The sequence below is a fragment of the Rutilus rutilus genome (assembly GCF_951802725.1).
Source record: "Rutilus rutilus genome assembly, chromosome: 22".
NCBI classification, from domain to species: domain Eukaryota; kingdom Metazoa; phylum Chordata; class Actinopteri; order Cypriniformes; family Leuciscidae; genus Rutilus; species Rutilus rutilus.
Window position 1 is genome coordinate 13160435 of NC_140227.1, and position 26343 is coordinate 13186777.

Consider the following 26343-nt stretch of genomic DNA (forward strand, 5'->3'; position numbering starts at 1 on the left):
TAGGACCACCATGTAACCATGTAAGTCTTTTATGATGAGTACTGACTCAAATTATATCAGCTTCACTAAACATAAATACAATAACACATTTAAAGTTTCATATGTTGCCTGAGGACAGGTCTCATGAGGAGAATAATCTCGGTTTATATTTTTCATCATATTTTGCTGAGTATCATGCATCATTCTACAATGAAGCACAACATTTCTTTAAAAAAAAGCTATAATATAAAAACATAGCAACACTGCTTTAAAATGCACCATAACTATCATAATTAAATTGTATCCCAAAACAAGTTAATTTTATCCCAAAACACACATGGTGAAGCAATCAGTGCAGCACTTCATTCCTTTATTATCTTCATAAACTATCATAAAGGCTATCTTGGGAGGGTTTGGGGTTGGGAAACAACAGTAAAAATTAAAGGACGTGTACACACAAAGCAAATACTTTTATTGGGAACTCATATAAAACCAACAAACAACAGGCACACAATAGAAAAATAGTATATGTGCAAATGTCTTTGAGGTTATAGGGCAGATGTCCAAGCGATGAAACATCAACAGTTAAAGTGAATGTTTAGGCTAAAGAGATGTTTTTATAAAGAGGAAAAACTCCATATATAAAGGTTGGTATAAAGATGCACGCTGACGTATTGAAAACTAGCGGTCTATAAAAAGTCTAAAGTGTTTTTTCTTAAGGGTTGTTGCCGTTAGAAGTGCCATTCTGAACTAATGGAATCAGACAGTGAAAATTGAATTGGAGTACTCTGTTGATCCTTGCAGAAATGCATTAGATTTAGAACTAACTACATATTTAAACAGACTGCAGCAGACTAGTTAAAATGATGAATAAATTAGTTAATGAAATAGGGAAGTCATGGTTAATTATTCACTCGTGTTATCATTTGTTACTAAGAGAAATATCATGTTTTGTTAGAGCTATGTGCTTTGATTTCCATGCTCCTCTTGTTGTCAATTGCATTAAGTAAACTTTATGAGGCGTGTAAGAGAAACTGTAAGTTCAACAAGCCATTAAATCACTTAAGTGTCCTAACAGAGACATGCTGGTGTCCGTAAATATTGAGATATTTTCATTCTTCAGTTCTAGATATGTATCTAACAATAATACTGATAAATACATTGAACAGTAGCTTATATCTACAGAACGTTCTGTTCTAAGTCTTACTCTAATTACTCATTTAGAAACCTAGTCACAACCAAATCACAGATCTCAACAACAATTTCAACTATACTGATATCTAGTACCAAAAACAGGTCTAAAAGAAGCTAGTCTTTTGGACAGTTCTTTATGGTTTTCCTCGTGACTATTTTAATCGAACAGGCTCCGTTCTATGAGCGAGAAACAAAGTAAGTTACACCGATGGCTTTTAACTCTCAGGAAGCAAATGTGGAATGTGAATGCAAATATATTATTGTCATGCTACTTATCACCTCTAGTTTTTAGTACCATGACGAACCGTCGAAGATTCCAGTAGAGAACAAGTTCTCTTCGACCTCATATTGGTGGTTTTGCCATGCAATGTTTGTCCAACTGCAGTGGTCAATCCTCCAGGAGCTTGGCTAGGTTCTGTCGCAGGTCGCTCAAATCGTAGATCTTGACGTCTAAAGTTTCAATGACCTTCTGCACAGCACTCTGTGCCCTGTTCTGGGAATCCTGGGACGAAGCTAAAGCGATTTCTGCTGTTTGCACTTGTTTCTCCAACTCGGAGTTCTTCACTTCCAGGTCCTAATGTCAAGACAAATAAACATTCAGCCCTGGGTCACTAAAACATAATCATATTTATACAGCGAAGTCCGAAGCTAGTGAAAATACTTCTGTTGTACACACCTAGTAGTAAAGTTAATAAAGAAATGTACCTGCATCCTTTGACTGGCCTCTTCCTTTTCTTTCTCCAGCTCACTAAAATCTGGTTTCTTGCCCCGCAGAGTCTTTATTTCCTGTAACAACCATTTTTAAATAAGGAATAATATTCTTTACTAACTTGTTCATCTTACAAGTGAAATGAAAAAGGAGTTCTAATTTATTTTCAATGTAAATTTGTCGGATTTAAATGGGATGTTTTACATGGGCTGTTTGTATACATATAGCCTACACATTTACTGCAAGGCCAAAAAGTGTCGCTGTTTGGATTTAAATAGGCAAATGCTTAAAAGTATATGTTTGGATCATATTGTAGTGATTATACACAACATTATATGTTTGGCAACAGTTCTTCTAACCTTAATTGATGGATTGTGAAGCTTTTCATTTCTTAAAGGCACACCATGTAATTTTTCACCACTAGAGGTCACTTATTCAAAACAAAGGCGTAGCTTGATGACGCCTTGATTTCGCGGAATCATGGGAGTTGTCTTCACCTCTACAGCCGGTGGAGAGTACGGGACTCGAGGAGAAATCACATTCATGGATGACCGGTAATGTATTAAAGATTTATTAACAATACGAAAGCCCTTGGAAAAATATGAACAAATGGTTGGGAGGGAGCATGAAGATTCATTTGACAAGATCTTGATAAAAAAAAATGTATGTGCTTCTTGATGGAAATAAATGTTGTGATGTTATTTTTTCCATCAAGAGGTGCATACATTTTTGGTAAAGATCTTGTATTGACAATGCAAGAGGGTCAAGCACTCTGTGAAGTCTCCACCAGCACATCCCAAAGACTTTAAATGACTCAGAGGTGACAATTCATGTGTGAAAAGAATTCTTCACGCTCCCTCATTACCATTCTTTCACAATTTGAGCCTGATGAATCTTGACATTGTCATCCTGGAATATGGCCATGATGTGTTTTCCTACATGGTTGTTTAAGAAATGAAAAGCTACACACTCCATCAATTAGTGTTAGAAGAACTGTTGGCAAACATATGCTAGAAAACAGAACAATAATTACTACAATAATGATCCAATCATTTGCCTATTTAAATCCAAACAGAGAATTTTTGGCCAGGCAGTGCAGTTTTATAATAAATAATTTTATTTTAAACAGATGTTGAAAATACAGGGTCTGGACAGCGCTATTGAATATAATGGGATCAATCTATTCCTGGTGTGTCGAGCCTCCAGTGTAGACATGGTGGAATGTTGGACAATTCATGCTCTCAACTGTCGCAGCTTTCCTTACATAGCGGAGGGGGAGGAGCTATCAGACTTTAATGTTGAATGACAAAACCGTATCAAATTCATGCACTACATGGTTGAGTACATAGTGTAAGTTCATAGTGTATAGTGCATAATTTGGGACACGACTGGAGTTTCTTGCTGTGTAAGTTGGCACTGTTATTACATAATCTTTACCTCATCTTTAGCTTTGATAAGGGCCTCCATCTCTGCCACAGACTGTGTGAGCTCCTCATTCCCAGTCTCACTGGAAGCAGAAACCCTGCTCTGAGCCTCCAACTCTGCAACCTGAAATATGAAAGCAACAGACCACAGCTATTACAAGTTCTCCCATCAAACTCCGGTTGAACAATCGGTCCCCGACTGTATAAAATCTCAGAATGTGCCATGTTGTACAATAAAAATCTAGTTTAAAACACATGCGCAAAGTTCTTAGAAATGTTCTCTTTTTATTCATGTTTGTTTCGAAAAACGTGCTTATAATCCATTTTAAGATATCCCTGTTACTGAGTAATATTAGTTAACAACATGTAATTATGCATAATTTAGGGTAAGATGGAGAAAGATGACCCACACTTTAATTTTTTCTCTTGACCTAGATGACACAAAATCTCATCTCAGCACTTTTGATGAATGGCTACGCTATTTTTAATTTTGTCATTTCATCTGAATATCAACATTTGTGAGATTTAGTCAGTCGAAACAGTTTTGAGGTTAATTGGTCTAATTGTGTGGTCTAATTGGACATATTTTGTGTCTATTTGTTAATGAGGGATGTGTGGACACGTTCATGTTTTTAGATTTGTGATGTAAAAGTTATAGTTTTGTTTATTTTGAAGTAAAAAGATAAAATTAGACCATTGGGGTAAGACTTTTACATTCTGTAAAAGTTTATCCAGGGAGGCTTCTTACCCCAGGTAGGGGGCCAACTTATAATTGTAAAAAAAAAATCTATAGCTAAACTAGCAAATGTTTCTATTTATTAAAAAACTGGCTGATGCATTATAAACCTACACATGCTAAACGTATATCTAAATAAGTATATCTAAACAATTTAAAAGTAAATGTTGATGGGCCCCATTGACTTCCTTTTTTTTTTTTTTTTGAAAAGTTATGAAAGTTCATCAACTGTTTGGTTACCCATATTCTTCTAAATAACTTCTTTTGTGTTCAGAAGAAGAAAAATTCATTCAGGTTTGGAACAACTTGAGGGTGAGTAAAAATGCCGAAATGATTTTTGGGTGAACTATCCTTTTAATGTTTTTTTGATCCCACTGAAAAATACACTACCCTCTCCAGGAGTCACTACCACACTTAACTTTCCACACAGCCATGGTTTCTGTGACTGAACCCATGCTCACCCCTGAGGGAAAGTAAAGCAGGCCATCACTGCACTGGAGCTTTTAGCACTGTCACACTTCAAGAGCCATTTTTTTTTTCTGTTTGTGTTAGGGAGAAACTTAGCGGTCTCATTTTCCCCACGGTCATTTGTCTTCCCTCTGTTCCGGGCAATGAAGGCGTATTGTCTTTTCCTAAAAATATCCCTCCGCACGCTCTCCGAAGACCTGAACTATATACGTCATCTGGTTGATGTTTGCTTCAGTAGACCTTCAAAGTGTTGTGGAATCATTTATGTATGATTATGTAAAAACGCTGCCAAAGACTGCCTGAGGGAAAATATTCAGTTTGCTTGAGCAACTGCTAAAACAAATTGTTTGCACATGAGAATGTTTAAATGTGGACGTTATCCTTATGTGGTCCTCAAAAAGCAGCAGTGTGGAAAAGCTGTTTCATCTGGAACCTCTTCTTGTATCTCCAAAAACTCTTATGAACATTTCATTTAACAACCAATATCGTTACAAACCTGTATGACATTCTTCTGTGGAACAGAAAAAAAGATATTTAAAAAAATGTCCAGCACTATGGAAGTCAATAGGGTCCAGAAAGCATTGAACCCCACTGACTTTAAAAAACATTTTCCTCTTGAGTTCTGCAGACGAAATAAGTCATACAGGTTTGGATGACATGAGGTTGAGAAAATGATGACAGACCATTCATTTTTGGGTCTAAATAGAGTGACCAGACGTCCCATTTTCCCCATTTATTATGAAAAAATTATGTTTTGTCCCGTATTTCTTCTTTCCTAAAATGTCTTTGCTAGGTGATCATAAAAGCGAGTAGTATAAAGTACAGATCATTTAGCAGCTAAAGACGACCCTTATTTGGCACCCTTAAGCTGCCTAAATATGGATTTTGGACTGTCAAAATGGTCTACATTGGGCACTATTCACTTGCATTTGATGGAGAAAACTCCTGGAATGTTTTCCTCCGAAACCTTAATTTTGCTTCGACCGGGGGAAGAAAGTCATATACATCTAGGATGGCCTTGGGGCAAGTAAACTTAAATTTTTGGGTGAACTGTTCCTTTAACATTCCTCACCTGCTCTCGGAGGCGATCTGTTTCTTCCTGATACTCGGCTAATTGTGTTTTCCAATGTTCAATGCTGCTGTTAGCTTCATGAAGAGCGGCTACAAGCTTAGCGTTACTGTCCCGAAGAGAAAACAGCTCTGCCTCTGAGTTCCTCTCACATATCGACCTGTGAACAAACCAACATCTGGGTTCGGTTACTCAAGTCTTTCCTTCTGAAACCTGAGGCAAAGACACATTTCAAAGAATTTCAGTCCAATGGCAGCTGATGGTTAACATCGCATGGTTGAGCTCTGAAATGTAATTTCTTTTGTGTTGCCTTTATATTTGAAAAGATAACTAATGTCCCCTGTCAAATTTTAGATTTAATTTTGCGAGATAACTTTTGCAGGTTGAGTTCCTGAATTTGTGGCTTTGGGATGTTTTCACCATCAGCATATTCAGTGTTGTGATTGAATGATGAAGTGATTCATGCTTGAATCTGTAAAACATTTGATGGTAAACTCACTGCCAATTACCCCAGAAAACTACTGAGGAGGAAGAGTACATCAGGCGAATTGATTAGATTCACGTGCATCCGAGTGAGATGGTTGTGGTTAAACAGTGAATCAAGGAAAACAAACATGTGAAGCTACTGTACCCCATCACAAAATATGAGGCAAATTAAATGACAAAATACATACATTTTAAAGTTTGACCCCCAATTAATGTTGGAATTAGACATTACAAACAGAGACAAGTGAGAGTAAAAGAAAGTGTGAGATTTGATGGTTATGAGGGATTTTGTCAGATCTGTATATTTTACCCCTCGGAAAGCATCTTCCTCATCTGTTCTTTTTCCATGCACTGCTCCATGTCAGCACTCTTGCTGCGAAACAACTTGTCCTCACTAGAGCCATTGACACCAAGCAGCGGAGGAGACTGACGGTCCACCGACAGCGCCTGTATTAGACACATGACAGGCAATAAAAACAATATATAAAATATATATATATCTATATCTATATTTATATATATATATAAATAGATTTATATATACATATATAGATTTTATATATTGTATAAATATAATTATATATATAAATATATATATATATATATATATATATATATATATATATATATATATATATATATATATATATATATATATATATATATATATATATATATATATAAATAAGTGTATATAAATTATATATATATATAAAATAAATAAAAGTTTGGGGTCAGTAAGATTTTTTTTTATTAATATTTGTGTTTACCAGGGACACATTAAATTGATCAAAATTGACAGTAAAGACTTTTACACTGTTACAAAAAATAATCTTTTTTGAACAAACAATTCTGGAAAAAAAAAATTAAGCAGTTTCCACAAAATATTAAAGGGACACTCCACCCATTTGCATTAAGCTTTGCATTGTTAGAAACCCAGTCATACTATTGAATGGTCGTGCAACACTCTCTCATTTTCCCCTGAGACGGGAGAAATCCGTTATTTACCTTTTACACTTCCTCCTACAATGACGCAAAAATCGTCATTTTGCGTCATTGTAGGAGGAAGTGTAAGAGGGGGGGATTTCTGTTGAGACTACAAACACTCGTTCCTCATCTTTCCCAGGGGGCGGGACCCGCTCACGCTACAGACCTATTACAGATCAGTGGGTGGGACTTTACTCTCTGAAACTGAAAGCAATATCCTCCATCTTGTTTGAAGCTAAGCTAACAGGCGCTGTGGAGACAGATGTAAAGTTATGACAATAGCGGAGGAGAGGGCTCAATATGATATAGAAGAAGAGGATTTCGGAAGTCTGATGCTTGAATCAGGTGTTTGTGGCTACCTTTACAAGCCGCATTATAGCAAAGAGCAGCCGAGGCAGAAGACCTGCCTGCCGCGGACGAGGAGCCCGGACTGTCTCGAGTTAGGGCGGACTGGTGGCGCCGGTGATCTCACTATGCAACTCATAGACTGTAAGATGCAACTACGAACACAGAGATAGAGACCGTCTGCGGCAAAGAATTTCAACGATGACAATTTCTCCTGGACAAAATCTCTGAATCAGACGAGGACACGGACGTTTGTGTTGAGAACTATCCTAGTTTCGCACCGCATATGTTCTGACTGAACATCCAGGTACCATGCAATAATTCACCTTTTCGAAAGAAATACAAACGAGGAGTAATGAGTTCGCCAACTAACTAGACATTTTGTGTGAATGTGAAATGAATTTCAAGCTCTGGTGGTAGCTAGCCTTGTAGACGGAAGAGCGCTTTCTGGATTAGTGGGAGTGGCTTGCGGAGCTGTGCAATGTGGTGCATTGTGGGAGTTGTTGTCTTTCATACAAATGCGTCCTGAAGTTATTTTTTGTCTTTCCTCGGTCACGAAGGCACCAAATTCAAAATTTATTTTACATTTCGACTACATATATGACCCACTTTAAATAAAAAACAATGTTCAAATGGGTGGAATGCCCCTTTAAGCAATACAAAATAAAACCAAAATCAGTATATTAGAATGATTTCTGAAGGATCATGTGACACTGAAGACTGGCAGCCTGGAAATCCAGACCCAAATATGAAAGATTAAGGGTCTGGCATTGAGTAATGAAAATCGCCCAACTCGAGGGGCGGCACCAAGCATGCATTTGAAAATCTCATTGCACACAATTGGATTGCACTACGACCAATCACAACAATACACGGGGTGACGTATCCAGAGTCCCATACGCTTAGCTACCTGCGGAGCTAACTGGTAGATTAGACTCTTGCCGTATCCGGTCGGCAAAACAGCAAAAACGCCCTTCTTGCAAAGGAACGATTCAAGCGCCGTCTTCTGTTCCTCTTTTAGATAAAAAGCCAAGTCTAACTCGTTCATTGTAGCGGCCAAAGCCGTTTCAAACAACTGGTGTTCATCCATAGCCATCTTGCAATGTTTACTAATGACTTCGACGTCACAGCGCTGTCGTCATCTCACCTCTGGCCCGCCTATATGAGATAACCCGATGTGATTGGTGCAGCTCGGCTACAAGGGCATAGTTAATGAGCATCATTACTCAATGCCAGAGCGACTCGCTGAACAAATTCAGATTGTGCTCTCGCAAGAACTCTGGATTCCCAGGGTAGAAGACTGGAGTAATGATGCTGAAAACTCCGCTTTTTGCAATATAAATGAGTATATTTACAAGATATATGCAGTATTTATGAAATCTCTCCTCTTAAATGCCGCCATTGATTTGGTGCTTTACAGGGAATGTCCAAATTTAAAATGAACGACAGTCCCAGTGAGCTCACATTTTCAATCCTATGGTAAGTTAGATAACTCATAAAATAACTTCTTTAAACAACACATTCTTAGTCTATTTGTTTGATGCAAAAAAAAAAACTCTAAACGAGTCTGCACGTGACTAAACCGGGCATGAGGCAACATATGCCGTTGTTCTTTGATTCAAATTTGAAAGGACATCGGTTTATTTCAACCGGAACAGTACTTCAGAAAGAACTCGGCTATTTTGCCAACACTGTATAACAGCAAGCACAGCCTTGGTTTTTCAAACATGTACAGTGTTTCTGTGGAGCAATGCATGCTCGCTCTCAGAAAAGCTTCTATAATTCAGCAATCTCAGATGCATTCCCCAAAGGAAGATGTTCTATTTCTAATCCGACCACTCAGGCCGATGACTTGTTTGCCTTCTCTATAGCGGTTCATGGCAGGCGTAGGGAGCTTGAGATGGAGCTCTCTTGTGTGTTAAATATATTTAAAGGAAGAGCAAGAGGATTCAGAGATGACAACTCCACTACACAGTCAAAGGCCTGGGTGCTCAATTCCTTCAATAATGTATCTTGCACATTTCTATGTTTTTAACGAGGGAGCACATATTTACAGCATATTCCCTTTATCATGAGCCAATGGTTTTTTTTTTTTTTTTTTTTGCTTCACAAACCAAATAAAATGACACTGAACTTTAGTAACACTGTAAGAAATAGCTCAAATTAAACTACCACCATCTTTCCCTAAATATCCTTCCTTTTAAACAAGACGTTGGGGCAGGAATGTGTAGGACTTTTCATTTTAGTTGGTTTTGTTTTATTTTTTTTTTGTTTTGCCTTTTAAAATATTTAAATTTAGCTTTAAATTTATTTTGTCTCAGTTTTAGTATTAGTACTTTAACTTATTATAAGTCAGAAACATTTTTAAGTCAAAAGTTCAAGTTTTTCCCAATTTACATTTTATTTTAGCTTTACTTCAATTAACAAAAACAATAACAACACTGGGTGGGAGGAAACTATATTATTCTAGACACCGTTTGATTGGACACAAATTTGGACACGCCCCTGAGTTCAAGATGATGTCATTAAGATGATTTTTTATTTATTTTTTCTCTGGAAAAAGAGCCAAACAACTCCAATTTTGATGTTATGAGATTTTGAAAAATGACTTCTATACAGATTGGGACAAAAACAGGAATATTGGTGCCTCCTGGGAAGTTTGTATTCACGAGGTGGGAAGTCGTGTTTATGACGTCAGGTGCGTTCTAGTCACTTTCGTCGGAGTAAGATGGCGGTGTACCTTCTTCTTAATTACCTACACAAAAATGCAGCAAGGTTTTTAACGCTATAATTCTAGAAAATAAAAAACAAAGAATATTGCATTTAATTAAAAAAAACTAAGATAACTTTATCATTACATATTATATTGTTATATCACAATGCTATTCTCATGTTTCTCACTGACACGCCCTCAACTCGTAAACTTCGGGGCTTAAAGAAAATCCCAAGCTTCCCACTCATATTAATGACATTTTGGCATTCATGTGCGTTCAACTCATAAATACGATCTTTCCAACATGACTTGAACGCACCATATGTCATCTAGCATGGCAGGGTTTCATAACCAGGGCTTCCTGAGGGGTTTGAGGACCTCTGCCACAAGAGCGGAATGAATGTGCAGTGGTGTGTCAGCTGCACAGGGGACACAGGTGTGTCACTGTGTGTGGAAACAGATGCAGACGGTAGTTTGGCAGCTTACCTGTGACAGCTGAGAGAGACAATCCCATCACCACAGAAAAGACATGGAGAGAAAGAAATGAACATATCATTTAGTAAGAGGGCTGAATGTAGGTGATGCTTGCTAAGGGAAGCCTTACTATTACTAACACTCATCCTTAACAGTTTGAACAAAAACATAAGTGTGCCAAGTTTTGCACGGGCAAGGACACACACTTTCTTGCAAAAGATTCAAAACAGTATGAGTGTGAACAGTATGAATTTAATAACGTATGAGCCGTTATATAAACAGAATACTGGTTTTGGCCAGAAAGCTTTTAGAAGCAGACACACACATATAGATTCAGTGATCAAAGAGCACATCTATCTGTTTGACTTATTTATACTCTTCCATTTTTCACCCCATCACCCCTGGTCTAATGCAGTACCCCGAAAAAACACTTTATTAATTAATAAGGGCAGCATTATTCAGCGCACACTGTTGCTGTTTTGAACTCTAAACACTCAGGTTTGATTAAATAATGAATATCTCTCAGTCAGCGGTCTGTTTCATACGCTCTACAGAGGCACGTTTGAACGCAAAAGAGCTTATGGGATAAAAGCCTGTCATGGCCATTAAACCACTACAGAATACTGTATATGGGCACACAACACAAAGCATACTGCAGTACTATTGGGATATTTTGGATTTTGAGATAATATGAATGAAAATGAAGCATATTATTCCAAATAATACTCATTACCATAATGTATCCAGACTTTTTTTTCAGACATTTTTACATACACAAAAGTAAAGACTCATAACTCCAAAACTATAGCAAGGAGAGTCAAAAGGTAGGTATCGTTTGATAGAAAACTTTAAATTTGAGAAAAAAAAATGTACAATTAATTTAATTTGGACACTCTCATGCTGAGAAACTGCTGATAAAAGATATATTTATATATTTATTTATATAAATTTATATTTATTTATATAAAATATATTTATTTTTATTATAATTGTACATATCTTTCTTATATGACATGCTATAACTCAGGAAGGAAATAATGAAGAATTAAACTTTTTTTTTTGGTGAAGTCCCTCTACATGTAAGCTGCATTTTGTGGTGATGGCATAAAGTGATCAAAAGATACAGCATTAGGAACCAAGGTAGCCTTTTTGTTTAGCCCTTGACACCCCCTAATGGGTATTTTTAAAATTGTTGTTTTTCCGTGAAGAATATCTCGTGATCAACGCAATTTATTATGTTGATTTTGGACTCATTTCAATCGGGAACATCCACTGTAAGTAATGATGTGCCATTTTCGACTATATATGCAGGTTTCATGAAGTTACGACCGAAAACGACATAGCATAAATGCCGCGTCTGTATATTATTTACATATGGGTATTCACGTACAAAAACTTGCTCAAGTTTAGTAAAAAGCCCAAAACAATTATGCTTGTTGTATTCTATGCGGTGAGACCTTTCAAATGACATATGACTATCTGATCTATATGATGTTTGGCTTTTTCAGTACATAGTACAAAAAAAGTATTTCATAAATGATGAAAATAAAAATGTATTTATCAGCAAATATAAATAAAATATATATAAATTTGAAAGTAAAATGCGCACGGCTGCACGGGCATTCATAAGCGATTTAAAAGCGAGGTGGAAAGGAGGGAAAAACTTCAATGTCCAACAGTGCTTTTACCATGTGTCACTATATTGCTTTGTCTGATACAGATCGTTTGATATGTACTAGGTATTTACACTGTAGCACCACAGTCAAACTGAATAGTTGTGATATGCTGTTCTTTCCTTTGCTTCGGCATTTGTGGGGTTAATGCGTTGGAATATTAGATATGGAAGAAAGCACGTACAGAATGCTGTTTATGTTATTGTTTTAATCTAAGCCATTCCCTGTAAGCTTCAGTGAGTGACGACATCTTTTTTCGAGATGGTCCTCACTGCAGAACACGAAATCCAGGGGGAGGAGTTGGATCCAGCTCCAACTCCTCCCACCTTACATATACCTAAACCTACCCATCTCCACCCCCTGATCCCTAAACCCACCCCTAAACCTACCAATCTCCACCCCTTAGATCTGGGTCCAACTCCGCCCCCTGGATCTCGTGTACTGCAGTGAGGTGCTACTGGTTTTTTCATCAGTAAGACATTACAACAGGTTTCATTTTATTTAAAACACATTAAAAATGACAAAATATATACTTTTTTTCACTTTATCGAAAAGGATGTGAATAGCTATAAATAGACATATCAGAATGACATTTATATGAATGAGTCATCCTTTGTCAATTATAACCGTGGTAACTCCAAGTACTTATTTTAATATGCAAAACTGTGTTGTTACCCAACTATGTTACCCAATAATAGCAGTGGGCGTTTACTTCCAAGTCTTGAATACGGCACGCCTATCAAAACAACGAGTGTTCGAAAGAGAGGGTCAAAAACAGGATCGAAAATAGCTTACTTTTAAAAAAAATGTAGATAACATTATAAATAAATAAAAAACATTATTTAGTTCAGGTCATTACCCCTTTAATTCAGCATAAATATATAATATAATACTATTTCTAATTTACTACTTTTGGTTTGGGGGTGAAATATTACAAAATATTGCAAGAACACGTTCTTGACTAAATTTACTGCACCTCATGGCAAACCAGTCAAACTGGATTGAGCAGTTTAATCAAAGAATAGATATTATATAAACTCATATTCTAATTGTATGTCTAAGTAGACTTTGATATGCTCTCAGGCTGCTATAAAGTAGTGTAATGGTCATGATAATTAAGGGCTGAGTGTGTCCACAAATGGTGAATGAAAAAGGTCAGCCAACTGTAAAGCAAAATGAACAGGGCATTTGAACTCCCCGGGTGACCGCACACACAGGGTTACATAACTTCACACGGACTACAACCAGTGTCTCTGTGTCACTTCCTGGCATGTGATGGCATGCTTTGTAAGTCACACTTACTAAGAATAAAAAAAAAACAATAAACACAGTAAACACTTCTCTTATGTGACTGATATTAAAATTGTGATGGCCGCATTAGCTATCAAATCACTAAAGGCCAGTTGATCCTCTGTGCTATTGTTAGAGTGGTTAATAGGATGGAATGAAATGCTCTGGCACGTTATCTGAATCGAGCAGCTGAGAAAGTATGACATGAGTTATTACACGTCTAAATTTTAATCATCACGTTATGCTACTGTGTCGTTTTCAGTCACCCTTCTAAAAGGTTCAAGATTAACTCAAGTTATTGTGTTTACCTGTGGAGCAGAGATGTTTAGGCCAGGACTCAACAGCTCAAACTTCTCCTGTGATTTGTCCCGGACGAGACGTGCAGCCTCCTTAAACTCTTTAAACTGCTCTGAGAACTGCACAGACAATTACAGTGACATGATTAAAAGTTTCATAGTGACATTTTTTGAGCATATATAGCAATAAGTTACAAGAGGCCATGCTATATTGTGAAGTTAAGTCAAGTCACCTTTAATTATATAGCGTTTTATATAATACAGATTGTTTCACAGCTGCTTTACAGTGGTTAACAGAAAAATAATGATTCAATGATGCAAACAGAATTCAATTCGACTGTAAAGCAGCTCTAAAAAGACAATAGTACACAGTCATAATTCTGAAATCAGTTCAGTGTTGATTCAGTTTGGTTCAATACCTGTAAAGTTCTTCAATTAAGGAATGAGTTCAAAGTAAGCTATAACGTCATCATCCAGATCAGTTCAGTTCTCATCGTGTCAGTGCATTCAAATCAATAATTTTGTTGAATATTAATTGAATACAGATGCTGCTTAAAGACATGACAAGCAGTGGACCCCAAAACGTTCTCTACATCTCTTTTAAACTGTCACTTGTGTTACATAATCAATAAGAAATAAAATTATTAAATGGTCTAATTAACATTCATAACAGATTTTTTTTGGTTAGCTTAAAAGCCAAGTGGTTTAGCACCTCTAAAGGTAAGGTCATTAGCGAACATTAGCTCCTCACACAAAAGTCACTTTAAAACCATGCAGCTTTCTGTCAATGTGACGAATACGTGTGACCAACTTGCACCTGTTGCGAAATCTGCTGGCGGATACCTTTGCCTTCACATGAAATTTCCATCCCGACAACAAATTCGCAGAACATAGTATTCAGCTAACTGATTAGCTTTCTATTTTAGCATACCTTAGTCATGCTTTATATAACTACTTTGTACTTACATAATAAAAAATTTTTTATTGTTCGGTACAATGTACTTATTGTGTTCATGTTATATTGCGAAACACTTTTGCTGCTATTGAGTGAAACCTAGCAGGTTTGGTGTTATTAGGTTAGGGAAGGGACAACACTCAACCGTGTAGTTATAGATGTGATTACAGAAAATAAATACAGCTGTAATAATAACATTATTATACACTACACTATGCCAGGACTTTTACGTGCTTTTCCCTAATCACTGAAGTGACCTCGACGTGCAGGTTAGCAGAAGCATTAGCCATCAGGCAAGTGTTATTTAAATAAACTCCTGATGTACTTACAAACTTTCCAATGCCTCGTTTTATGAGTACAGAACTTATTTGTACTACTGTAGAAGTTTGGTACCATTCCAGGCATTATCAGTGGGGTAATTTACGAGATACAGCCTAGGATCCATTAGCGCCTGCACTAAGCCATACGGCTGATATCTCTAAATAAGCTTTAATAATGTTCAACCATGGGAAAAAAGGCTTCTGGGGGGGGGGGGGATTTTGCTTAAAAGTTACTTTCCCTTTTGCCCCTAGAAAATTGTTTGGGAACGTAACAATTGGGGGCTCGTCTAAAGCATTGTTTTGTTTTTTGTTTTCTAAATGGGCTTGCATTTAAGAAATTTGGTGGAACTGTTTTATAAGCCGTGTGCTTTACTTGACTGTTTCGTTTTTTGGTGGAAGAGGAGATGTGGGTAAATATGTAGTTTGATTTGATCGAGTTCACTTTGGCTCCTTCTATGGAAGTCTTTAAAGTGTGCAGAAAGACTTTCTATTGATAGCCGACTTCTTTAAAAGTGATGCGTTGAAGGAACCTGCTATGCAAGTTATTTGAAAAGAGCTACTTTGTGAGCTAATTAAAACTGGAATCTTGTCTGCAGATTCAGAAGAGGTTTTGGATGATATTGGGACTGAAGAGGCTGTTTGTGTGGATTTGCTTCCCAAAATTGTTCCAGCCAGTCCACATTTTGATCTGGTACTTGCAATTAGAGTTAGACCTTGCACTAGCGTACAAATTGGTGTTACCCGAAACCTACATTGCTATTGCAATTCAACGAAAACAGTCAACCAAAAACTTTGCCGAATTTGCTCAGGAGAAGGATCTCTTTGAGAAATTGTGTTTCCTGTAGAATTATAAGCTTTGACCAGTTGCAATAATTGATTTTACTGGAAGATTTTAAAAGTTGTGTCTAAGACTGTGGTGGTTCATCTAAATGTTCAGAAAGTCATGACACTTTCTGAGACAACGGTGATTTCTGAGTTTGTGCTCACCCATCAACTTTTCTCAGCAAACTATGCAGTGCAGAGAAAGTTGTAGACCACTGAGAATGGTTGAATGGAAGATATTAAAATGGGAAAGGTATAGAAAAATGTTGTACACCAGTTTTAAGTCCTAATGAGGGAGAAACCTGTTTCTATTGTCTCGACCCCAGACATATGATAGCTGAATGCATTGCATGGAGGCACAATAACTGTGTTTAAGAGCATTGCTCTGGTGCAGTCTGGTTTCACCCGTACATGTCCCTTCCTACCTGACACTGGTGGTTACAAACCATTCATATTCCCTGGAACTGTTTCTCTCTCTTGACCCCTTACAGTCTTTTGATGTTAAGAGACACTGGAGTTGCCCAGTCGTTGTTACTTGACAGACAATTTGTTTTTGTTCTTTCCAGAAAAATGCTATACAGGTACAATAGTCTTCGTTCAAAGTGTTGGACAAAGCTGTGTGCGTGTACCTTTTATACTCTGTATGGCTTGCCATGTCCACACTAATACGTTTTCGTTTGAAAACGCATCTTTTTCTCTCCGTTTTGGCCTTCCGTCCACACTGAGACGGCGTTTTTATTAAGGAAAACGAAGCTTTTTGAAAACGCACTCCAAAGCGTATACATTTGAAAACGCCGTTTTTGCGTTGTAGTGTGGACTGTGAAACCGGAGAGATTTAAAAACGATGACGTAATTTTAGTCATGTGACGCATATTGTACCAATAGGTATTCACGTTTATACCAGTATTGTGCCTGTTATGTGCTATTCACTTTCACACTATTGCTAAAAATATTCTACATTGCACACTCTTCATATCACAGTCCTGCAAAGATGACAGAATTTACTCACATTTGCTGTCCTGCGGTAATACATGAGAACAGTCGCGTTTTAGACCAAACATATGGTGTCTGCGTGCGACCTGGACGCATCAGTGAATGGTGAGATATTTTACTAAATAAAATTATCCTGTCAGAAGAATTGCGCGATAACTTTATTATTTATTTTTCCATCTGAATCATATCAGTGAGCGTTTGTGGGGTTTTACACATGCGCAATAAAGGTGAATTTCGCGTTTTCAGGCGTTTTTCAAAAGTTTCTCATCCACACTGAAACGTCCGAAAACGCTTGAAAACGCTAGTGTGGACGGAGAGCGTTTATAAACGAAAACGCCGTTTTCAAATGTATCCGGATTAATGTAGACGTAGCCTAAGACCTAGTTTCAGGGCCTGTCAAGCTCTGAACTGCCTGTGAAGGGTATCAGAGTAATTTTAGGGAATGACCTCAGGTGGCAAGGTGTTCTCTTCTTTGACCATGGTGGGTAACCTTGACCTGTGTGGTCCAGCAGCTTTGGTTGCCAAGTTCTCCACCACAGTTCCTTCTAAACCTGCCCTTTTGTTCTCAAGCCAAGAAACCGGTGGACTGCTGATTTGTCAGACTCAGTTATCCCTTTGAGTCTTCTGATTGCAAAGTCCTGACCAAACCAAGCTGGTTTTCTATCATGCCTGCTGTGCTTCACATTGGACAGAATCCCGTAATGGTTGGGAGGGACCAATTGGTTGTTGTGAAGTTTTCTGAGATTGATCTGCCATCTTCTTACTGTTTGCACATACTAAAAATGGCAGTCCTGCACCTACTACCAACTTTTGTTCAACTTTTTTTTTTTGGGGTGGAGGTGAACACAACTGGGGTGCGTGCAGTGTTGTAGGTGGATGTTGTCCTGGCACACTGCTCTATTTTTGCAAGATCCCAGCCTCCTAAAGAACCCACTTTTGAAAAGTGTCAAGAAATGTCATTGGACGTTTCCCAGACTTAGCTCTATAGTGGGAAGATAGTTTGTTTAGGCAGTTCTGCTGAAGATTTGTGCATGGTGCAAACAAGTTAGTATCATGATTGCTACCACTCCCTTGGCGAATTCCAGTGCTGCTTTCCTCCAGTAACTGGTTGATCCATGGGGCTTGAGGTGAAATGTGTTTTACTGTATATGCCTCATTTACAAATTACAGTGGTATTTCTAACTTAAGGGTGGGGGTGTTACGTCCCAGGACGTATGCATTTGTGTTTTATAATGTGTAAGTGTCATTTGAGTGTGTGTGCTGCCAGTGGACCCAACGGCCTGCTGGGAGTTGTAGTTTTGTTGTATGGTTTGTCCAATTTCTTGTGCTCCTCCCTGTCCTAATTTAGGTGATGGGATCTACCAGCTGTTCCTCATCAATGGCAAGAGGATCCAGTATTTAAGCAGAGCCGGAGAGAGAGACTGTGAGAGATTTCTTCTCCCAAGAGCCTGAGACTGTTGGTGTTACCAGACTCAGAGTGTTGCTCTTGTTGGTGTATGTTAAGCTTAAATGTGTTGTTATTGCTGTAGTGGCAGCTTTGATGTGTTAAGCTTAAACCAAGGTTGACTTAAATGTCTTGTGGCTGTAGTGTACAGTTTTGAATTGCTTGCCCATTATTGAGTGTTGGAGCAGTAGGGAGTGGGTGCCACTTTTCTTTTCTCATTTTTCTCCTGTTTTTTGTCCAGGCTCCACAAACGGCAAGAAAAACAAACTGGTCCAGTCTGGACCATGAAACATAACAAACAGTGTTCCAGCCAATTACCGACAAGAATGATTTGGGGGTGGGGTATGGGGGGGGTTAGTGCACGTGCACATGAAGGGGGGTGTGGGGAGTGGAGGAGAGAGAAGCATGAAGAGGGAAGTTAGCTAGAGGAGAAATGTCCTACCAACGACTAACGTTAAAATGTTATGTTCTTGAGAATTTTGATATGGCCGACACACGACCAAAGAGACGACGTTCCGATGAACAAATAACAAAGAATAGGGAAAAGGAGAAGGAATGCAAAGTCCCGAATTTACATCGGAAAAGCGTTCAAAAGGTAGCGAGAAATCCGCCGGGAGAAGGGCTTCCAATCCGACATTCAGGTGGCTGGACAGGTGGGTAAATCCAGTTTGTTTTTTCTGAATGGTTCCTGACTGTTTCAGGAAGCACGGAAGGGAGGGGGAGGAGACGGGATGAGGGGGAGGGAGGGTCGAGCTAGCCTCCGTTTTGTTTGACAATACTTCGAACGTCAACAAGAAGTGACGTCACCCAATTTTAGAGCACCTTTAACATTAACTTCTACAATATGCATTTACCTGCTGAAGCTGCTGCTCTGTGGCAAACCCAAGACCATACACTGTGTTCGCCCTGCTGTCCGCCCACTGGCCAAACTTCTGTGACGTTTTCGTGAAGGTCATATTAGGTGTGATGGTACTGTTGATAATAGCCTGTAGTAGAGCAAATATCAAAAATATCACATTTTGATTAATAAAATCAAGATGCAAATAACAAACATTAAACATTTTTATTGATAGTTGGATCACCTGTAGCCGAGGTCTCTCACCTTAGTGCCCCCTACGCTGATGATGCGATACACACTCCTGCCAGCATCATAGAAGAAGGAGACCGTGACGGCGTGTTTGCTGGCCGGAATCCAATTTCGTTTAGTGTCCGGGTCAATTTGGAAGACGTGTGCCTTCATGCTGAATAGTGGCTGCTCACTTTCAGGAGAAAAAAAAAAACTCTGCGTTATTTAATTCTACATTAGGATGCCATCTTTACTCTTGGGCTGATGTAGGTCGATATTATATGAGAAGTGTGATCACAGAAACAGCAGCGCTTGGACTGAGAAGCACCTAATGCAAGGTTAAGAGTGGGACATCAAAGCCAGATCTGATTATGAAGGGGCACAGCCGTGCAAACAGGCTGAGAAAGGCCCTGCCTGAAACATCGCCACATCATCTTTTCATCAAATCAACATGAGATGATTATGGATGGATTAATCAAAGATATAAAACTTAAAACTTAAAAGATTAAAACTCATCTATTCACCATGCTCAGTAAATAATTCTTTTCATCTCTATTTCTCTGTCATCCACTTTTTCATTTTTTATGTTACATGCTTACTTTATCGAAATTTATGTTTTCTTTGATTATATAACTTTTCGTTAATTATTTGTAATTATTGGTTGTCTCCATCTGCTTTTCTGCTTGTTTGATTGTTATAATAAGCAGATTGCGTGTCTCTTTGCCTGTCAACTGTTTGTATTATTTTGTGAAGGGACCTTGGGTTCTTGAAAGGCGCTATAAAAAAATAAACATTATTATTATATTTCTGTCCTGAGAGAATGGCTAAGACTGCAGACTGTTCAACACTGATAGATAAAGGAACACAAAGTATGGACTGACATGGAATAGTGGATAAAACCTGAGTCTGCTAACCAGATGGTTGCTGGTTTGCGCCCAGCAAGGAGATCAGCATTATGCCCTTGAACACATCAATAGAAGTGTCTGCTGAAGGACTACTTACCACAATATGTAATCCAGAGTAATCCAGCAATTTTTACAATTCAGTCCAAACCAAACGCAATATGATATATGAACGATATATAATGCAATGCAACGCACTACCATTCAAAAGTTTGGGTTGTTAATTTTTTTTTATGTTGAAAGAAGGCTCTTATGCTCACCAAGACTGCATTTATTTGAGAACAAATATAATAAAAACAGTTATATTGTGAAATACTATTACAATTAAAATAACTGTTTTCTATTTAATTCCTGTAATGGCAAAGCTGAGCTTTTCGCATTATTACTCCAGTCTTCAGTGTCACATGATCCTTTTAAAATCATTCTAATATACTGATTTGGTGCTTTAGAAACATTTCTTATTAATATCAATGTTGAAAACAGTTGTGCTGCTTGATATTTTGTGGAAACTGTGATTTAAAAAAAAAAATCAGGATTCTTTGATGAATAGAAAGTATTAAAGAACCGTATTTCCTTGAAATAGAAATCTTATGCATTGCACATTAAACTGAACACCCATAATAAGTGGTGTTTGAGTTCACGCATACTTATGTTTCAGGTCTTATGAATTGCGTTCTTATGGATTTTGGAAACCAAGACCTCAAAAAAATGTCCTGCTGCTTGTGACTTACAGTGAGGAGATACACTACTGGTAAAAAGTTTGGGGTTATTATTTTATTTAAATTTTTTTACGAAATCAGAACTTCTATTTAGGAAGGGCACAATAAATTGATCAAAAGTTACAGAAAGACATTTATAAATGTTACCTAAACAACATTGGACCCCATATTAACTTTCACTATATGGACGAATATATTCACTTGTTTGTCTTTAGTTTCTGCAGAAGAAAGTGAACTATCCCTTTAAAATCACTACATTCACATTCGCATCGCTCTCTGATGTGCCCTCTTGACCCTCTCCCTGCCAGCCAGGAGTCCACTGCCAAAAAGTAATGGTCTGATTCTAATAGCAAATCAGTGAGTAATCTTTCATCGAATTTTACCCATCAGTACAGCGAGAAGATCAGATTCATATCAGGCTTCGCTCTGGCACATCAGCCCTTTCCACACAATGCTGAAGGTCACACCTGTGTCAATAGCGTTGTGGGTCCATAGAAAATTCTGGGTCCATCAATCTTTCCTGAATTAAACCTCCAGAGGCCAAAGTGACATTTTGGTAATGCTTAATCACTCTGGCATTCTGGGAAGGTTATCTAGGACAGAAAACCTCCGGAAAAGGCGGTGCAGGTGCTCCATGCAGAAACTGTTTATCAAGCACTTCTGTTGCACAGTATGATATATAAAAAAGGTCTCCACTCCAACTTCTACAGTAATTTCACACCACAGCCAAGGACTTAATTCAGAGACTGAGCCTCCTGGATTGTTCCCAAGACTCCATAGAATATTTTTATGCCTCTAAGATCAAATAAGATCCCAATCATATCCTGCAAATACTGAAACTAGGAACAGCAGAACACACAATAAACAGGATGGAAAGAGACAAGTCTTTCTATTAAGGAGACGCCACCTGCTGAGTAATAGCACGCTGTTCTAAAATTTCACATCTGATTTATGTGATCGTCTGACCCAATTACCAGGAAATCTCCAATAGCGCCAAATACAGAGTGCCATTTTGAGCCCATCTGAGAACAGCCAATCTCAGTTTATTTTTCTCGCCTGCACAGAAACGGAGTATTTAAATCCATGTCAATAAAGCCAGCCGGTCATGCACCTTCAGTGTACTTGCATGAAACGAATACGTTATGCTTCATAAGCATCTTTATCTAAATATGAGGTCAAATAAGATTGCATGGCAAAGACTTTTTCAACAAGATGTTGGGAAAGACAAGCAAACAATCCAATTTTATGTTCTCAATTTTCACATTGACCACACACATAAAGCTCAAATATAGGGGAGACGGACGAATGGGGTAAGATGAGCCATTTATTTTAATTATGTGGTCCTCAAGATAAGAGAAAATTAGGCAGAAGTACAATGAGAGTATCGAAAGTATCTATCATCAGAATACATCTATGAGAAAGGGTTCTAAAATATGGCTTCTTAAAAAAAAGTGTTCCTGTGGCTCAATTTACCCCAGGTTAGGGGTACGTTGATCTGAGTCAGAGGGTAAGTTACACCATCTGGTTTTGCTGACCATCTAACTGAATCTAGGCCTAAATCAAACCCATGTAAAATTGTAAAGATAATTTACCTCTTTTCAAAACTAATTTAATAATCAAATTTCCTTTTACAAATAGTTAGGCTATATTATTTTCTTTAAGCTAACTTTACATAAAACCAACCAAATGGAGTTAAAAATTTCAATATCTTTAATTGTTTGTATTTCTGAAACAATATGTTGAACACCAAAGTTATATCATTCCCAAAAAGTGTCAAAACAGAGTTTGTGGAGTAAAATTAAATAAAAACGTATTTGGTTACTAACATAACCTCGGTTCCCTGAGATAACGGGAACGAGTATTGCATCGCTAGACCCGATGGGGAAAAACTCCTTTTTCTCTGAATATTGAAGGCTCATTGAATCACGCAGTGAAACTGCACAAGCCTATAGCAGTGCAGCGGATCTGCACAAACCTATGGCGTTGCAGCAGAACTGTGCGAACTGACCGGTGCGCAGCCCACCGAACCGGGCACTGCAGCCCGCCAGAATGGGCGGAGCATCCATATAACGGCTCGTTTTGCCATAGGATTCAGATTAACTCGACTAAAGCGACGAATGCCTAGTCGTGTAGCGTAACGGCAATGCCAACTACGCAATACTCGTTCCCATTATCTCAGGGAACTGAGGTTACGTTTGTTACCGAGTACATTCCCTATCAATACGGTTCACTCGTATTGCGTCGCTAGACACAACGGGAACAACAATCCAATCACACCGTGCTATAATTGCAGAACAACCACCATTTTTTGGCCCCAGCCTAAGACACTTGGGGATCAAGGCCTTAAAGGCAGTAGGGCTAAGTAAGAGCGAGGTACTCGCCCGAGACTAAAGGGCCCAGACCATCAGGTCGAAACCTAAAGGGAAAGGCTTGGTCAGTACATCGGTGCATGTCCTCTGCACCGAATAAAAAAAATTAGTGGGTTGAGCTCACTTGGAGGTCAAATCCCAAATAAATAGACAGGACTCTTGCTTGTAGTGCAAGAAAATCCGAGTTGTAAAACCTGGCAAAGGTGGACGGTGAGGATCTGCCAGCCGCAGCACAGATGTCACCAATGGATACTCCACTGGACCACACCCAGGAAGAGGCCATGCCATGCATGGTGGAGTGTGCTCTTACACTGATGGGTCACTGAAGGCCCATTGAAGTGTAAGCCACGCAATGGCATCCACTATCCAGCGGGATAATCTTTGCTTCGTGACCGGATGCCCTTTGGTGCGGCCTTTGAAGCAAACAAAGAGCTGTTCTGACTGTCTAAATTGGCCAGAGCGCTTTATATATACTCTTAAGGCCTGGACATGGCAGAGTGTAATTCTTGCTCATCTTCTGAAACGGGAAGAGCAGAGTAATGACCTGTGCTCTGAACGGAGTAGAGAGCACTTAGGCACATAGCCACGTCTTGGTTTAAGAACGACTTTACAGTCGTTAGGCCCAAACTCAAGGCAAGATGCACTCATGGAGAGCGCTTGCAAGTCACCCACTCGCTTGACCGATGCTAGTGCTAGCAGGAGGGCAGTCTTTAGCAAAAGGGGCCGTAGCTCAGCCAACAGCAGCGGCTCGAAGGGAGGTCCTTTGAGGGCCCTAAGGACCTTCGACAGGTCCCATGTTGGAATGGTAAGGGGACAAGGCAGGTTCAGCCTTCTGACCCCCTTCAGAAAATGAACAACTAGGTTGTTCCTGCCTAGAGACTTGCCAGCCACAGGAGCGTGGTATGCTGTTATGGCCGCCACGTAGACTTTGAGCGTGGAAAGGGTGCGTCCCTTGTCCATCAGTTCCTGTAGAAATGACAGTACCAGCAGCATGTCACAGGATGGCCAGGGAGCTGCTGCTAGCAGTTGCATCAACTGCATCAACTCGGGGAGCTATGGCTGGTTCCACCAGAGAGGGGACACCAGAAGGACTGTCCTCCCTGATCCGTTTGATGACCTGACGGAGCAGTGCAATATTCTTCTGTCCTTTAAGAAGAAGGCTGCCTACTCTGAACAACGCTGTGAGCTGCTGAATCGTCAGAACGCGTTCTGAGCCTGGCCTGCATCTGGGCCGAATCGAGAACTGCTCCCAGAAAGGCGATTTGCTGGCTGGAAGACAGGCTAAGTTGATCCTGAATCACAGGCATTTCAAATGGCTGAGGAGCAAGGATCTGTTAGTATTTAACTCTAGATCCGCTGCACTGCTATAGGCTTGTGCAGTTTTACTGCGTGATTTAATAAGGCGTGATTTTTCTCAATATTCAGAGAAAAAGGAGTTTTTCCCCATCGCATCATGCAATACAAATGAACTGTATCGATAGGGAACTGAATTAGAATGAATGAAGTTTAGCAAAGGTTCCTGGCATGGTGGTTTTTCTGCAATGTCGAAACATGTTAGGCGCACTGGTCATCTTACCCCACTCTCTCGTCTCTCCTAACCTTTACCTAAGATATTGTAGGAAGAATTATCAAACAAATGTTTTTCTTTAATTTATGTGAAATATGTTTTAAGCAATAACTACAAATCAATATTTTGTTTATGTGGATGTAATGAATGAATTGAGATTTCCAGCATGCATCACAAGAAAACTGTCATGTCTCACTGAAAGATCCATTTATGACATTCTGATAAAAAAAAAAAAAACACTTAATTTTATTTAACATACACATGAACTAATTGTTCACAATAAGATTATTTAGATTCAGTTAGCTCTGATAAGAATTCCCATTTCATGTCGACATAAAGCAATTCACATAAAATTCACATAAAAATGGATGAACATCAACAATTTCCGAACCTTCTTTTAAACAAGCCATGTGTTGAGAAATGTATTTATATATATTTATATAGGCTATATATATATATATATATATATATATATATATATATGTGTTTGTACGTGTGTGTGTCTTGTTCATGAATAGTGCCAAATAATCATCTGGTTTCAGGCTTTCAAGGATATTCTTTTCAGTCATGCAAAAAGATTGAAAAGGGTAAGATGCTTCTGGCGTTTCACAGTTTAATTTGAACGAGTGCAAAGCTCCTAAGAAAACTGTAAAATCTGGAGATGACGACATTTACAATGTCACATGCATAAATTTAGTCATACAATAGCTTGTCTGTGCGCGCATAATTACACAGTAATGAAACAATAAATACTATTTAAAAAAGGCATTCTGATGGGAAAAAAATAGGAAATCTTACCATAAAACAGAGCTGAGAGGCTGCGTCTCAAAATCCAGTGAGCTGCCTCACTGTAACTAGTAAACAGCATTTTGGGGAATTGCTGGCACGTGCATCATTCTTGGCATGACTTCAAGCATTTTTCAGCAAACTCGGAACGCGTCTTATGATGCCTAAAATGATGTCTAGTTAGACAGCGCAGTAGATTTTGAAACAGCCGCAATGTGAGCTCGCGCTCGCCCCTTTTCCAAACTTACGCCGTTCAAAATATGATCCAAACTAAAGTTACACGGAATTTACAACTGTCACACATTGGTAAGTGTTAACTCTACTTTTTTTTAAAGATGTAACCTACGATGTTCAAGACAAATCGTCGTCGCTTTTCTGAAATTTGTAGTAAAAACTGTTAGGAGAAGGAACTCACCCCATTTGCACAGAAGTAAATCAGTGAATTTCGACCACTCCAGCTTTCTTTCCCAACTGATCCACGGAGGACCGGTTTCAGTCCGGTATGTCCTGTTTATATGACGACAACCAGACAGCAATGTAAGTGTCAAAACAGTTGT

The 26343-nt window shown here is 38.6% G+C and overlaps 1 protein-coding gene across 2 annotated transcripts; it reads right to left on the bottom strand.

The window, feature by feature from the left end:
• Positions 1-333: 333 nt before the first annotated feature.
• homer3b (homer scaffold protein 3b) lies at positions 334-26343 on the bottom strand. 2 transcript variants are annotated; one of them, XM_084395679.1, is made up of 9 exons: positions 26202-26343; positions 19480-19636; positions 19232-19363; positions 13856-13963; positions 6376-6512; positions 5583-5739; positions 3320-3430; positions 1879-1959; positions 334-1747 (listed from the first exon to the last, which is right to left on the bottom strand). In XM_084395679.1, the coding sequence occupies exons 1-9, from the start codon at positions 26204-26206 to the stop codon at positions 1562-1564; spliced, it is 1074 nt and encodes a 357-aa protein (XP_084251805.1). In that variant the 5' UTR covers positions 26207-26343; the 3' UTR covers positions 334-1561. The 2 variants fall into 2 exon arrangements, with proteins under 2 accessions (XP_084251805.1, XP_084251806.1); XM_084395680.1 differs by lacking the exon at positions 26202-26343 and adding an exon at positions 25799-25950.